The sequence below is a fragment of the Cervus canadensis genome, chromosome X (genome assembly GCF_019320065.1).
Source record: "Cervus canadensis isolate Bull #8, Minnesota chromosome X, ASM1932006v1, whole genome shotgun sequence".
Taxonomy (NCBI): Eukaryota; Metazoa; Chordata; class Mammalia; order Artiodactyla; family Cervidae; genus Cervus; species Cervus canadensis.
In genome coordinates, this window is record NC_057419.1 from 38278221 (window position 1) to 38295234 (window position 17014).

Below are 17014 nucleotides of genomic sequence, written 5' to 3' on the forward strand. Positions count from 1 at the left end.
CCTCTCTGCCCCAGTCTCACAGCAGATTTTGATTAAAGGAATTCTCATGTTCTGTGTTCTGCACTCTCTCGGGGGGGTGGGGGTTTGGGGAGTGGGGCAAGGCCTGGTGGGGAGCCACTCCATATCAGATCCTGTTGCAGAACAGCACCTCTGGCATCCTGTGTTGCGGACTCTGGGTCAGCCTCTGCTACCATCCAGGCCAGCAGGGCAGTGGAGTGCCCCCAGTCTGGGTTCACTGTGGGCCTTGCCTGGCCACATTGGCACATCCTCCCATTCCCCTAAAGGCCCTCTTCTAGTTCTCTAAACACCCTCTTCTGGGATTTGCCGGTTCCCATCCATAGATGACACTCTGCCTCCCTGGTGGAAGGAACTCATGATCCTCTTACAGAGCTCCAACCCATCCTCCTTGCCGCACTGGACTCATTGTCCTACTTACCCTGACCACTCTCTTTTCCTGTTGGAGCACCCTCGATCCCTCCCCTGACTTGCCATTGGTGACCTTGCGTGCACATATAGTTCAGCAGGTGGAAACAGGCACAGGTGCCCTCATCTCTCCCTTCCCAGGCTCTGCCCTCTCAGTGGAGTCCCTACTGCCTGTACCGTCTCCACCCCCGCCCAATCCCACCTTGCATGCTGGAACCTGCACACAGTCCTCCTCTCCTCTTTAGCCCTCACACCTGAGACTCAGGCACCAACAATTTCCCTTTTCCTTCTTTGGATTCAATAAGGGGCTTGGGCATGAAGCCTGGACCCAGTGAGCTGGGGAGCAGGAGGGAAGGTACAGGGAACACAGGAGACAGGCTAGTCTCTGGGCTGGAGGTCAGGAGACGCATCTGTTTGGTGCCAACCTGGGTCAGACTGCACCCTGGCAGCTAGAGATGGATGGTGGAGTCCTTTGTGTTTTCACATCCTCCCTGCCCTAGCCAGCTGACCACCCTCGCCTTCAGCCTGAGCCTCTCTATACCATGAGTGGAAATGGGCCCGCCCATCATGCTCTATGGCAAGTGTGGTTAGTAGGTCTCTGTCCGAGTGAGTAAATTTGGCAGAGATCATCCACCTGAGGTCTCTGCCCACCGAGACATGTAGGTAAGTTGTGCCTGGGGAGAAGTCCAGCACCAGCATCAGCACCACCCTTGGGCAGAGAGGGTCTGGGGACTGTGGTCACCAGGGTGAGGAAGTGGAGAAGCTCAGGGAAGTGGAGGTGCAAGGGCATGAACACAACCCCTCATTCACTTTTTACCAGGCTCCCTTCCCTCCTCTGAGCACACAGTTCAGACCAACTACCTCACTATAATGTTGCTGGAAACATAGACATCACAAGCCTTGGCTCAGCCCCAAGCCTTCCACTTCCAGTGGGAAATCTGTGGCAGGGCCTGAGGCATAGGTTAAAGAAATCCATCTGGGCCCCAGGGGGTAGGAGGAATGCAGAAGCCCGGCCTCATTCAGTGCACCCCTGTTGCCTTTCCCCTTCAGCCTTGGAGATCCTTAGGCCCCATCCTGCCTGGTTCTGCTGCCAGTCCAACTCCAGGGAAGATGCTCCCTCCCTATCACACCCCCACCCCACCAGCATCAGCCCAGGTCTACCGCTTTCTCTGGACTATTGAGGGACACTGGCACAAACAAAGAATTTACAGTAGGTGAGCCTTGAAGAGAGCACTGGCTGCGGTAGGCACAGTAATCATGCCACAAAATGTCCAAGTCCTAATCCCTGCAGTTGGCTCATATGTTCCTTTGCATGATAGCAGTTGGTTAAGCTTGCAGATGCAATAAAGGCTGCTACTCAGCTGACTTAAGGTGGGGACACTCTCACCTCCAATGGGTAGGTCTGGCCAGGTACTCTGGGCCTGCCAGGGTTGCCAGGTGGGCTGTCCCTGTGTGACCCAGGGAGCAGCGTTTGAGTGACTACAGTGTGCTTGTTGTACCTGTGCTTGTGCAATGTTGACTTCCTGGTAAGTACTGCTCAGATGCAGATGGAGGACTTTTACAAAGAAGATTCACTTTCTTTCAAAAGATTTAACCTTTCTATTCCATAAAACATCCCTTCCAAACATAGGAGAGAAATTGCATTGAATTACATGAGTTAAACAGACAACACATACACATTATAGAGAGTGTTAGCCTTCAGTCTGACGAATAGGGAGGTAACAATCAACCCATTTCACTATACTCAGGTGACATGTACATTGCTCATCGAGGAGTCACCTATATATCCTTCTCCCTCACAAAATTCTCATGAATAAGTCAACTTACTGCCTATTCCATTTACTTCACATTCTTGAGGGTCCAAACTATATACAGAGAAAACAGATGGGGTGTTGCCTGTGTCTGGGGATTGACATAAGGGGTTAAATGACAAAACCCAGAAGCAATTTTGCAGGTGATGAGAAAATTTTGTTTTGATTGTGGGGGTGGTACCATAAGAGGATATGCTTACAGCACCTCAGAGACCTTGTAAGTCAATTGTATCTTTATTATTGAGATATTAAATTTTGAGTATTGAGATACTATTATTGAGATACTTCCCTGAGCTTCTCCACTTCCTCACCCTGGTGACCACAGTCCCCAGACCCTCTCTGCCCAAGGGTGGTGCTGATGCTGGTGCTGGACTTCTCCCCAGGCACAACTTACCTACATGTCTCGGTGGGCAGAGACCTCAGGTGGATGATCTCTGCCAAATTTACTCACTCGGACAGAGACCTACTAACCACACTTGCCATAGAGCATGATGGGCGGGCCCATTTCCACTCATGGTATAGAGAGGCTCAGGCTGAAGGCGAGGGTGGTCAGCTGGCTAGGGCAGGGAGGATGTGAAAACACAAAGGACTCCACCATCCATCTCTAGCTGCCAGGGTGCAGTCTGACCCAGGTTGGCACCAAACAGATGCGTCTCCTGACCTCCAGCCCAGAGACTAGCCTGTCTCCTGTGTTCCCTGTACCTTCCCTCCTGCTCCCCAGCTCACTGGGTCCAGGCTTCATGCCCAAGCCCCTTATTGAATCCAAAGAAGGAAAAGGGAAATTGTTGGTGCCTGAGTCTCAGGTGTGAGGGCTAAAGAGGAGAGGAGGACTGTGTGCAGGTTCCAGCATGCAAGGTGGGATTGGGCGGGGGTGGAGACGGTACAGGCAGTAGGGACTCCACTGAGAGGGCAGAGCCTGGGAAGGGAGAGATGAGGGCACCTGTGCCTGTTTCCACCTGCTGAACTATATGTGCACGCAAGGTCACCAATGGCAAGTCAGGGGAGGGATCGAGGGTGCTCCAACAGGAAAAGAGAGTGGTCAGGGTAAGTAGGACAATGAGTCCAGTGCGGCAAGGAGGATGGGTTGGAGCTCTGTAAGAGGATCATGAGTTCCTTCCACCAGGGAGGCAGAGTGTCATCTATGGATGGGAACCGGCAAATCCCAGAAGAGGGTGTTTAGAGAACTAGAAGAGGGCCTTTAGGGGAATGGGAGGATGTGCCAATGTGGCCAGACAAGGCCCTCAGTGAACCCAGACTGGGGGCACTCCACTGCCCTGCTGGCCTGGATGGTAGCAGAGGCTGACCCAGAGTCCGCAACACAGGATGCCAGAGGTGCTGTTCTGCAACAGGATCTGATATGGAGTGGCTCCCCACCAGGCCTTGCCCCACTCCCCAAACCCCTACCCCCCAGAGAGAGTGCAGAACACAGAACATGAGAATTCCTTTAATCAAAATCTGCTGTGAGACTGGGGCAGAGAGGAGGCAAATCAAGGGGCAGAGGATGCCCTGATGGAGGCAGAAGAAGAGGCAACACGCTTGGCCACAGCTCGCCGGCCCTGGAGGTCACAGCTGCTCCTCTTGCAGACAGATGTTGTGCTCAACCTGCGAAACAGCAGACTCAAGGAACAGCCTCAAGGCAGGGCCAGCCCACAACCCTGCTCAACAACCAGGACTGTGGGAAGGGGTATGTTGTGTGTAACACTCACTCCAAAGGATCTGGAACTTGTCAGCCAGGTGCTGCATGGCGGCTGCAACAGGGAGAGGCATAAGAAGGTGCTCCACACAGAGGGATATATAAGCCTGTCCCCTTGTCCCTGTTTGGAACCACCTAGCCCCAAACCTGAAACCCACCCCACTAGCCCCAAAGCAAAGAGCTCTGGGCCTGCTCATTCCCCACCACCTGAGTTAAATGTGAAGCTATTTCCTAAAACAAACCAAAATGTGCAAGCAGCTCTCAAGTTAAAAAATTGTCTCGCAAACAAGCAATCTGACAAGAACCCGAGATGCCACACCAAGCAGCAGTAAAAGGGAAAAATCAACATGGCATCTCTACAAGTCCTATCAGAAGGAGCTCTCTAGGACTCATCTCGCTGGCAGAGTGTGCACGTAGTCCACACAGTACTTTGCTACTTGTCTGCACGCCCAGCTAAACATGCACTGCATGCTGCAGGGACAGGCTTGATAGGTTCTCCTCCCCACAGGAATGCTGATCCCTACGAGGTCCCCTGCACCTGCAGCCCACGCCACCCAAAGTGCACATCCAGCTTCTGCACTAAGAACCCGCTGCTCTCTGTCCCTGGTTCCTGATACTGTATTTCTCTTTAAGGTCATCCATTTCTATCTGTAGCACCAGACACTAGGCCAGTAGACATGGGAGGAAGAGAGAAGGTTAGTATAGACTGTCCTCCCGTCGCCTCCTTTTTCTCCTCTCCACAGGGCCATCCATGCCAAAGCCAGATGTCTAGAATGGCAAGGGAAAGACTTTTCTCAGTGGACAGGAGGTGGGCTCCTTCTGAGGGGTGTGGGATGGGGACAAGGCAGGGAGGCCCACACATTTCAGTTGCACTTGGATCCAGATTCCACCATGAGGATTGGGTGTGCATTTCAGGAGCCAGAGGAAGCATTACCCGAGGACAGTCCAGCATTCCCGGTGGCTGCTGCTTCCTTTCCCGTCTTGGGAATGGTCAGTTGGTTCCTGGTCACCTGAGAGGGAAAGGGCACACAATCCAGCTTCCCAGGCTCTAATGCGAGGTGAGGCAGCACCTCGATCTGCTGGCAACAAGCCTCCCCTGCTCTGCCTGGCAGGCTAGACCTTCTCTATGGGCCTGCCTCCCCTGTTCCCCAAGGGCTGCATTTTCACCACTGTGGTCCCCAAAGACTGTGGTTCTGGGTTCGAGCCTCTCAGAGCTGCAGCCACAGCCAGCACCTGGGAGAGCAATGTGGGTGAAGAGCACTTCACAGAAAAAGCTATTAACCTGCAAGTTTACAGCCAGAGAAGCTGTTGGGGCACTGCCACCGATCACCTCTGCCAAACAAATCCCACACAGAGGATGATGGGGCCAGGGCCAACCCTGTTGACACCCTGTTTCCCATGGAAGAAGCTGCCTAGGAGCAAGGCTGAGCCCCCAGGAGAGAGAAAGAGAGAGGTTTCTGCCCTCACCCCCGGTTCCCTCCCCCCATATCAAAACCCAAGACACTCATCTGAGGGTTCAGGTCCTCTGGGCATGACTCCTCCCGGGTTCAGGGCCAAGGGCTCTGAGTTTCCTGGATCTTGGGGGTCTCTGATGTTGAGGTCATCGCTGCTGGGTTCTCCAGGACGTGCCCACGGAGAAGATGGCCATGCCCAGTGAGTGGGAAGCTAAAACAAAGATTTTTCACCAATCTGGACTAATGATGTGTGTGTGTGTGTGTGTGTGTGTGTGTGTATGCATGTATGTGTGTACCAGTGCATTTATATGTCTGTGTCTGTGTGTGTGTGAGCAGGCGTGAGTTGGGACTGGGCTGAGGCAGGGGAATGGGAAGAGAATTGAAAGGCTGATCTCTTTAGCACTTTCTCCATCAGTCGGCCCCAGGCCAGCAGGCAGAGCTGAGTGGGGGACAACAGTGCAGCACTGAGAAAGCCCGGGCCCCTTGAAAGAAGGTTTGGGGAACAGCTAAGAAGTAGGATTCAGGAAAGTCATTCATCTAAACACTGAAGCTCTGTGAAGCTTTTAAGGGGTCCCCTTGACACAATTAAGCTACCAGCCCTCCCTTGCTCTCTAGTCCCAGCCTCGCGGAGACTGGAAACAGCCCGAGGGTGGAAAACCAAGCCCAGCACACCCAAAGTGCTACTTTACCGTTTGTCCCTAGTAAAAGGACCCCAATCTGACATCCTAATGACCCACTGACCAAGGGGCACCCAATGACGACCCCTGAGGGACGGACAGAGGGAGCACGGGTGAAGACGTGTGTCCTGGGGAGGGTGGGAGGGAGAAGAATGGGGAGAGAGGAGGGGCCTGGCCTACTCGCTTGGCCCCTTGTGACTGAGTCTCTATTGGGGTCGTTGTCTTCTCCCACCACCGCCATCAGTGACACAGCCTCCCGGGCCCTCCTGGCCACAGATTTTGCCACAGCATCCATGTGCTTCGACTCTTTGGTTCCCAAAGGGGCCAAGGGATACCTCTTGGACCTCCCAAGCAGCGGAATGCCAGAGACTGGGGGCAACGGGGACGGTTCCAGGGGAGTGGCCAAGGTTCACTGCTCCCAGGAAGGGAAGGTTCTCCCCAGGGCAGGTTTGGAGACGCCTCCAAGGGATTTCTTCTCCTGCTCTCTCTTCCTCCTAGGAGTGACGCATGGCAGGCTGCCTGTAGTGGCAGCTGCAGTAGCTGCCATACTGGTACTCCCTGGTAGCTCTGCAGGCAGCCACCTTTCCCCCAGAGCTCGCTCTGCATTTGCTTAGGTGGGAAGATGTTCAGCTCTGCATCGCCCTGCCTGTCCTGCCTTTCCACGACCGAAGTGAACCCTCGCAGAACAGAGGACAGGAACGGGCCTGGCCGGTTAAGAAGGAGCTTCTCCCTGCCTTAGACAGTCGAGTGTCTGGGCATGTTCCTGGGACCCTTGAAGCTGTTGAGCTTGGCTTGGCCTCCGTCTTTGGGATAAATGCTCACCCTCATCAGCTCTATCTCACTGAACTCATCAGAGGACTCGGAGTCAGGCAGCAGCCCAAACGAGCCTTCCAAGGGGGGCGGGTGGTGATCCGCAGCCACGTTCAACCTACTCTTAGTGCCTCGCTTAGGGTTCCCCCGGGCCCGGCCCTCCTCGGCCCCACCGACCTGGAGAGGGCGGGCCGCAGCCAGCACCACTGCCCCACAACTCGGGGACCGTGCCTCGACCGCTGGGACCCGCCTCGAGGTCGGCCCACAAGGAGGACATATCGGTGATCACATAGCTCTCCAGGGACAGGTATCTGTGGACGCCCAGTATGTCCAGGTCACTCACTTGCCACAGGATGGCCACCACCGACTCGTCAGCCAGCTGCAGGACCTCCTCTTTGTCGTCGGCCAGGGAGCCAAGCTGGTCTTGGCAGCCCCACAGCACCGCCCCCACCCCGCTTCGAGCACCACCCACTCTGAGTTGAATCCCTCAGGGTTTGGGTACCCATCTCCACCTTCACCCTCGCCGCTTCATGGTGTCCTCACCTTGGAGCCCAGTCCAAGTCCCTGCGGGGCTGTGGAGCCGGCCTGAGGGATGCAGGTCTGCTCCCTGCCCTCTGAGCCGAAACCCGCTCCCCAAACTGACACCTCATCATCCGGGGAGCTCATGTAGCCATCTGGGTGGCCCCCGGACCTGGGGCGGCGATGATTTATCAACCGAGTTGTGGTGGCAGTGGTGGTGGCGGTCATGGAAGGTGAGGCCAGCGGTGTCTGGAGCGAGCGGTCAAGCACCACAGGCACCGCATGTACAAGATTGTGGCAAACTGCCCCAGGCTTTCGGCAAGCCTGGGACGCCCCAGCCATGGCCTCCTTATTGATCTGGTTCCTACCAACCAGCGTGCACCTTGTTTGCCCAGCCCCTCAAGGAGTAACCAATGGGGCCAAAGGCCTTCTTCAGTTTGCTGCCGAGCCCAAGGGTCATCAGGGCAGTTGATGAGTTGGCGGATGAAGGTGATGGTATGAGTACCTCTGTCAAGCCTCTCATCCCACCTCCTCCTGTCCTGCCTTCCCTTTCTGATTAGAGTCACAGCCCTGAGCCCTGACTCTGTACAAACTGGGTGGAGCAGGAGGCAGGAGGGTCCTGAGGGCCCTGGTCTCCTGGGAGGTGAGGATGAAACGTCAGAATGGAGACGCTGGGCACTTAGAACGTGCTGAAAGCATTTGCCAGCCTCCCTTCCACCACAGGCCTTACGACCCAATGAGAGACTGGGCAGAGGAATCCCACAGTCAGTGATCAGTGGTCGGTGTACTTCTCCATACGTGGCCAGAGCGCAAAGGGATCCTATTTTTGTTCTGCAAGCAATCTGCCTCATCTGCTTCCATCAAACGTTCTTGGCAGGCAGATTTGGGGGACAGACTGGGGTTGACCTCACTCCCTCAGCTCTTTCCCCACTCTGAGGCAATTCAAAGAATAGAGAGTCTCAATGTCCAGTTACACCCGCAAAGATGCTCACCACCGCTGATCCTGGAGATGTAAACTAAAACCATAAATCGGGTTTCACACTCTAGGACGACAAGCTTCCAAGAGCTTAACCATTCCGAGAGTGGGAGAGGTTAGAAGCAAACCCCTGTGACAGTGTGCACCACTGTCTTGCACAGAGATCTTTTTGGGAGGTAATTTGGCAAAATCTATGAAAAGCAACTTATACAGTAGGGCCCCCGTGCCTGGTACTCTTCTAAGTGCTGTACATAAATAGTAATGCTTCCTTGTGACACTCCTAGGACTATAGTACCAATGATTACCAGCCTCTTACAGGTGAGGAAACAGGTTCCGAAAGGTTCAGCCACTGGCCCAAGGGCATTTGGCCCGTGCAGATCAGTGGCAGAATTGAAACCAAGCCATATGACTCCAGAGTCCTTGCTTTGAGCCAAAGGTCTTAAATCTTGGGAAAAAAAAAAAGAGCTATTTTTTCTCTGTTCCAGGAAGTCCACTGCCTGGTACATCTTCTGGAGACACGCTGGTACTTGTAGTGTACAAAAACACATGCACAGTGGTGTTGGTGATGGGAAAAACAGAACACTCCCAATTCTCATCAGTAAGCAAAGGGATCAATGCAACATGGTGTAGCATCCAGTAGATACAAGTGTAGCAGTCCAAAAGAATGAATCAGGCCATTATCATCGATTTCAAAAGCATCCCCCTGACTTCATACTGCAAGTTGCTGGATGATGGTGTTGGATACATATTTGTAAATTTATTAAAACCCCAAATGAATCCTATCTAATGTTTGATAGCCTTTGAGTGTATGTATGTTTCAGGTTCTGAAGTGTGTTTTTCACTGGCTGGGAAACACATTGGATAGCTCCTAACTGGATCCAGTAGGTGTATGGAACAAAGTTTTGACCTTGGGTCTCCCCGGGTTGGTAGGAAGGTGTACAGTAGGTCTCCTTTAGGCTCAACGTTGCCTACAGGTACCCTGAAAGCAGCCGTTCTCAGTCTGCCTTCAATGTGGGCATGCTGGGTTCAATCAGTTCTCCAATGGTATGATTATTTGGCCACAATATTTATTCCTTCAGCTGGAATAGAAGATATCACTACTCATATAGAAGCTTTAACAAAATTCACCCAGGAAGCCTTTAATGATAGTAACCAAGCCATTAGTGTGCTCAATTCAGAAATTTCCATGAGAAAAGCAGTCCTGCAGAATGCATGGCCCTCAATATTCTAACAGCTTCCCAAGGGGGACCTTATACTCTAACACATAGTGAATGCTGTATTTTTATACCTGATGAGTCTTCTAATGCAACCCCCTTTATGATGTATATGAAAAGTCACATTTCCACTCTGAATGATCCTCTTCCCAGTTTAAGGGAAATGCTAGGAAAATGGTTTGGTTGAAGAGGGTACTGGTTTCAGTCTTTACTAATGATATCCTCCTGTTTGTTGGCAACTTTGATTACAGTTTGTGTATCTTATAAAGTGATAGTGTCTTGATTTTTGCACCATGTATCACCTGTTCCTAGTAAAATAATGATATCTAAAGAACTTGAAACAACGATCACATCTATAGTTCTCTTTAAAGTAATGCATGCGTATAATGCACATGTATGTTAAAATTAGGGTAGTCCTATTGGACAACTTGGAGTTGACTTTATTCCTTGCTAGACATCTTAACTATTACCACCCTCTAATAGGAAACAGAGAGCTGGTCCTAGGACCCAACAGGGAGGGACATGGGGGACCCAGGGCAAGTGAAGAACCAATTGAGAGACGAAATACTTGATCACCTAATGCTTTCTATTGAAAGATTAATGATCAAAAGGAGACTTGATGAAATAAAATTAATTAAAGTATACACACACACACACACACACACACACACACACCAGTCAGCCCCACTACATGTTTGAGAATCATATAATCTATGTACAAGTATGTTTTCTTCTCATTCCAGTCCCAAAGAAAGGCAATGCCTAGAATGTTTAAACTACTGCACAATTGCACTCAGCTCACACATTCGCAAAATAATGCTCAAAATTCTCAAAGTGAGGCTTCAATGGTACATAAGTGAGAACTTCCAGGTGTTCAAGCTGGATTTAGAAAAGGCAGAGGAACCAGAAATCAAATTGCCAACGTTCACTGGATCATAGAAAAAGCAAGAGAATTCCAGAAAAACACCTACATCTGTTTAATTGGAAAATTCTTAAAGAGATGGTAATACCTTACTACCTTACCTGCCTCCTGAGAAAGGTGTATTTAGATGAAGAAACAACAGTTAGAACTGGACATGGAACAATGGACTGTTATCAAATTGGGAAAGGAGTAAATCAAGGCTGTATATCGTCACCCTGCTTATTTAACTTAAATACAGAGTACATTATGTGAAATGCCAGGCTGGATTAAGCACAACCTGGAATCAATATTGCCAGGATATTTATTAATAACCTCAGATATGCAGATGACACCACACTTATGGCAGAAAGTGAAGAGGAACTAAAGAGCCTCCTGATGAGGGGGAAAAAGGAGGGTGAAAAAGCTGGCTTACAGATTAAGAGCCATTCATACTACAGTCAATTTTTGCTTATACATACATTTTCCTTGTAGGCTTTTTTCCTTCCTACACAACCATTTATTTAATTTTTCTATAACATTTATATATGATTTAGATAACTTAAGTGTCTTTTTAAAAATATGAATGAGATTCTAAAATGATCTTCACTAACAGTTTCTTTAATAAAATGAGGAAAATGTTTGTTGAATGAACTATAGGATTCAAAACTGAATGTATTATAACCACACCTATCAAAAATAAACATGTAAAAAACCTGGGAAAAGAAAAAAAGAAAAAGCTGGCTTAAAACTCAACATTTAAAAAGCTAAGATCATGGCATCCAGTCCCATCACTTCATGTCAAAAATAGATGGGGGAACAACGGAAACAGTGACAGACTTTATTTTCTTGGGCTCCAAAATCACTGCAGATGGTGAGTGCAACCATGAAATTAAAAGACACTTGCTCCTTGAAGAAAAGCTATGAGACACCTAGACAACATATTAAAAAGCAGAGACACTACTTTGCCAACAAGGTCCGTCTAGTCAAAGCTAGGGTTTTTTCAGTAGTCACGTATGGATGTGTGAGTTGGACCATAAAGAAGGGTGATTGCTGAAGAATTGATGCTTTTGAACTGTGGTGAAGCCTCTTGAGGGTCCCTTGGACTGCAAGGAGATCCATCCAGTCAATCCTAAAGAAAATCAGCCCCGAATATTCATTGGAAGGACTGATGCTGAAGCTGAAGCTCCAATACTTTGGCCACCTGTTGTGAAGAGCCGACTCTTTAGAAAAGACCTTGATGCTGGGAAAGATTGAACGCGGGAGGAGAAAGGAATGACAGGGGATGAGATGGTTGGATTGCATCACCGACTCGATGGACATGAGTTTGACCAAGCTCCCGGAGTTGGTGAAGGAAAAGGAAGCCTGGTGTGCTGCAGTCCATGGGGTCGCAAAGAGTCGGACATGACTGGGTGACTGAACAACAACATGCAAGCGAACAAAAGTCCAGGACCAGATGACTTCACAGGCAAATTCTATCAGGCATTAAGGGAAGAGTCAATACCTATCCTTCTGAATCTATTCCAAACTCATTCTATCAGCCCACTGTCACCCTGATACCAAAAGCAAACAAAGATACCACCAAAAGAGAAAACTATAGGTCGCTATCACTGATGAACATAGGCACAAAATCCTCAACAAAACAGCAGCAAACCTAATCCAACAGTACATTAAAAGGACCATACCATATGATCAAGTGGGATTTATCATATGATACAAGAATTTTTCAATATTCATGAATCCACAGGTCTCCATATGCAGAAAAAGTGTTTGAGAAAAATCCAATAACCTTCTATGATTTAAATAAAAAGTTTATATTTCCTGAGGAAGGAGGCAAGTGGGCTTGAGTCTAGATATTTAAATCAGATTCTGCTTGCACATCAAAATAGAAATAACAACAGAAACTGGGTAGTCAGGCTTTGTCTCCTGACGACGCTGTAAGATGATAGTTATGGCAGAGACAGAGAGGGGCTACACCCTGTTTGAGTAAAAGATCAAGAGATCACATATTTCCCATCTTCAGGGCATGAGAGACACGGCACATGTGCAGAATGTGCCCCTTGGGGGTCAAAAAGAAAAGGGCACCACCTCATAGTATGTGATGCCATCTCCCCCATAGGTCTCTGGGCTGGCGCGCATCTTGGAATAGAGTAGTGCATGCATGTTGGGGAGGGTCCTAGGGCAAGTCAGATGTGGGAAAAGAAACCAGATAACCGGCCAAACATAACTAAGACCCAGAAGGACTGCCCTATATAAATGACTTAACTGACTCTTTTTTTTTTTCACTTAGATACTGATTTAATCCATGGATCAAGGCCATATTTTCAAATATTTTAAGGATGCCAGGACACCGCAAAAGCCGGAGAAAGGAGTTGAGGAACAATATATGCTTGCTAAACAAGAACTATGTTTATTTAGCTAGTGAATACCTAGAGTAATAAATTTTTACTTCATGATAGCAATCAGGCTCGCAAACACGCAGAAACAGGAATTAAGGGTTTTAAATGTAGTTATAAAGGTCATAAAAAGTCTGATTAGACTGAGGTACATTACTCAAAATTTTGAGATTCATTAAGTGGTAGCAAACAAAATAATTCCTCAGACAAATGCACATTTTTCAGTATACATGTTATTGGGGGAAGGAGGGGAGAAGAATGTGCATTAACTGGTGAGATCCACCAAGCTGCATATCAATATTCTGTTACACCAAACAGTTTGAAGACAAGGGAAATGTTCTAATATAATCTCAGATTATGTTTCATTTGGCTAAAATAGAGCTTAAGGTTGCTTTGCCATATTAAAAGTTTACTACAATAATTTTCACATAAACATTTAGACTTGAACTCCAGGACCAAGTATGGCATGATTCTTTTGCTTTTAATCTGTCAAATAGCTAAAAATTGACAATTTAAAAACTACAACAAAGAAAAAGTTGAAGCAGTGTGACTCTTACATCATTGAACCACTTCTAATGGTTAACTGTTAGTATTTAACAAATTTAAAGAGTTAATGAATCCTTGCATTCATTCAGTCTTCTGTGCCTTAGCTAGGATGTATAATTACAAAAGACAGCAGATACTGGTAAAAGCTTCAGGACAGAAAGTGCTTGACGGAGTTACAGTTCTCAAGTGTGTTTGGTGAGAGTATAAGGGCAGACGCGCTGATGAAAACCATTACAAGAAGAGTCAATTCTGTGTTGTTAGAGTTCAAAGATGTCACCTTAAGCAGAAAAAAAGCTTTAATAACGTCTTCTTTGACTTATTAGGCATTTCCAGAGTCTACATCATTAGTGTTGTAATTCTAACAGGACATCTTCATAGGGTTATTGTTTGTTTCTATTTCTCTCTTTATGTGCTTCAGGGAGGTGGTTCCAGTACCCCCCGTGGATATCAAAATCCAAGGTCGCTCAAGGCCCTCACAGTAGCTGGCCCTCTGTATCCATGGGTTCCATATCGACAGGTTCTTATCTGTGGACATGGAGGGTTGACTGTAATCATGCATTTGCTGCCTACGCATGGCTTCCTCTTCTTGACGCTTTTCATAATGTGCGAAGTCATCAAAGATTGAGGTGGTATGCTTGAAAGTAGCAATTATTTTAAGCACTTGCTTAGCTTTTTCTAGGGGTACCTCTTGAGTGTCCCTTGAATTGGTAACTGGCTTGTTGTCATTATTTTCTAAGCGAATATGCCGTAATTGGTTATTGGGGACATCTTTGACAAAGATCCATTTAACTTCAAATTTGCCCTTCCACTTATCCTGAGACCAGACACCAGCATACGCATTATAGTCCACAACAGACTTCATCTCAGCCACTCCACAGAAGTGGCCACTGCCATTCACACTAAAGAGCAAATAGAGTGGGCCTTTCCCATTCAGGGAACGGTAAGCCGCATCCAAACGCTTATTCCCATGCTCAGTACTACACCAGATAGAGTACTTAATGGAACGGTGTATGTCGTCCTCAGAATAGCTCTTAATTATAAACACACGTCCGTTCTTCAGGTTCCAGTCAAAGTCTTTGGGATTGTAGTTGTTTATGGCCTTTAGCTTTTCCAGCACGGGATGCACTTCCACACTCGACGGGGAAGCGCTGACAGGAACGACACCTAGACCAAAGTTTTCACTGCCCGCTCCATTGTTCTGGTTGAAGCCGGCCCCCCTGTTCCGGGGCGCCACCCAGCGGTGCTGCGGCTGCGGCTGCGGGGGCTGCACTTGGTGAGGCTGGGCCTGTGGCTGAGGTCCTTGTGGCTGCTGCGCTTGTGGCGGCTGAGGCTGCGGTTGAGGCAGTTGGCTCTGCACCAGGGGTGGTGGCTGAATTAATGGCTGAGGCTGCTGGATTATAGTCTGAGGAGGCAGGACTGGTTGGGTTGCTGGAGCCTTTACCACTGACCCCTTTTCATCCCAAGTTCCAATATTCATGTTGTGTTTTATAGGAGGTGGCGGCACAGCGGAACCCCCGATGCCCACATTGCCCTTGGGTTTAAGTTTCGGTTGAGGTTTGGCGGGCTTTCTGGCAATGGCTGCCCAGGAGATGGGTTTCGGAGCCGCACTGCTAACCGGGGGCACACTATTGGTTGCGATGCTGGTCATACCACTGCTGCTCAATGCTGTTCCTACAGTTTTCGTCACTGCAGCGGTCAGGTCACCACCAATTTTCAGTCCGGTCATGCCTTGCTCGATACTGCTAATGCCAGGCACCTTGCTCAAAGTATCATTGCCAAATCCAGCCTGTCCATCAGTAATAGCTCTCCCAAGAGAACTAGGTGGATAACCGTAACTGCTACTATAAGCAGAACTTTGTGTTGATTGTCCCTGAGATCCACTTGTCCCCCATGTAGAGAAATCAGCATTACCAGGAAAAAAGTTAAATCCGTGTTGACCAAGAAATGGAGGGGTATTTCCTAATGCCCCAGGCTGACTAAACACACCGTCCGGTATATAATGATGCTCTCCATTACTCATCTGTCCATAGGTTGTCAGATATGGCAGAGGCTGGTCTCCAGCTGTGGACCATGCTGCTTTCCCAAGCGAATATGGAAATCCAATGGATGGAGCATAGTAACTAGGCATGTATGGATCTGACATTGGTGGATAGCTGTTATTCTGATTTGTCTGGCTCCTTAAGTATGGCTCAAAATCATCATCATTTACAGCATCTTTTTGATGAATCGAACCGTTTTGTACTGAAACTTTATTTCCTTGCCCTTTAGGTCTCTGTGTAGCAAGGTGAGAGGTGTAGTAGTAAGAAGGAAAAAAAAGGTGGGGGGGGGTGGGGAGAGAGGAAAAGTGTGTTAACCCGAGACGTTACCGGAGACAAGTTATTTTAAACAATCCGCGTAGGAGTGAAACCCACCACATCCTCCATCGCCACCGATCTCCCCACAATCCCGGTCCTGAAACCTCCCACCCGCCACTCGGAAGCCGTCTCCCCGGGCTCGCTCACTCTCAGCCCCGCGTCTGCCGCCCTCGGGACGCGTCCAAAGGCCCCGAAGCGCAGTCCTGCCCGCACCCTCCGCGGCCCCGCGGCCGCCCGCCCGGGCTGCAGGCTCCGGGGCTACGGAGCCCTTAACTGACTCTTTTTTTGTCCCAATTATTTTTATTAGTTAGAGGCTAATCACTTTACAATATTGTAGTGGTTTTTGCCATACATTGACATGAATCAGCCATGGATTTACATGTGTTCCCCATCCTGAAACCCACATGTATATTATCAAGTGTGAAACAGATCACCAGTCCAGGTTGGATGCATGAGACAAGTGCTTGGGGCTGGGGCACTGGGATGACCCGGAGGGATGGGATGGGGAGGGACTTAACAGTTGACTCTTTACTGCACTCCTCCTCATTATGATGGATGCCCACATTGTTTCTCACCAAGTGTGTATCTTTGCCTTCAGTGCAGTTCAGTTCAGTTGCTCAGTTGTGTCCCCTTCTTTACCACCCCATGGACTGCAGCGTGCCAGGCTTCCCTGTCCATCACCAACTCCTGGAGCTTGGTCAAACTCATGTCCATCGAGTCAGTGATACCATCCCACCACCTCATGCTCTGTTGTCCCCTTCTACTCCTGCCTTCAATCTTTCCCAGCATCAGGGTCTTTTCCAATGAGTCGCTTCTTCACATCAGGTGGCCAAAGTATTGGAGCTTCAGCTGTAGCATCAGTCCTTCCAATGAATATTCAGGACCAATTTCCTTTAGGATGGACTGGTTGGATCTGCTTGCAGTCCAAGGGACTCTCAGGAGTCTTCTCCAACACCACACTTCTCCAACGGTTCAAAAGCATCAATTCTTCAGCAATCAGACCTCTTTACAGTCCAAATCTCACATCCATATATGACTACTGGAAAAACCATAGCTTTGACTAGACGGACCTTTGTTGGCAAAGTAATGTCTCCGCTTTTTAATACGCTGTCTAGGTTGATCATAGTTTTTCTTCCAAGGAGCAAGTGTCTTTTATATTCATGGCTACAGGCACCATCTGCAATGATTTTGGAGCCCAAGAAAATAGTCTGTCATGGTCCATTGTTTCCCCCTCTCTTGCCAT

The 17014-nt window shown here is 48.9% G+C and overlaps 1 protein-coding gene and 1 pseudogene across 1 annotated transcript; both read right to left on the minus strand.

Annotated features, from left to right (window-relative positions):
• Positions 1-3831: 3831 nt before the first annotated feature.
• Positions 3832-7534, minus strand: LOC122435517 (annotated as a pseudogene).
• Positions 7535-7949: 415 nt separating this feature from the next.
• LOC122435518 (YTH domain-containing family protein 3-like) lies at positions 7950-15855 on the minus strand. Its single transcript, XM_043459718.1, has 3 exons — positions 15829-15855; positions 13988-15689; positions 7950-8023 (listed from the first exon to the last, which is right to left on the minus strand). Exons 1-3 carry the CDS (start codon positions 15838-15840, stop codon positions 7950-7952), a joined length of 1788 nt encoding a protein of 595 aa, XP_043315653.1. The 5' UTR covers positions 15841-15855.
• Between the last annotated feature and the right edge of the window lie 1159 nt (positions 15856-17014).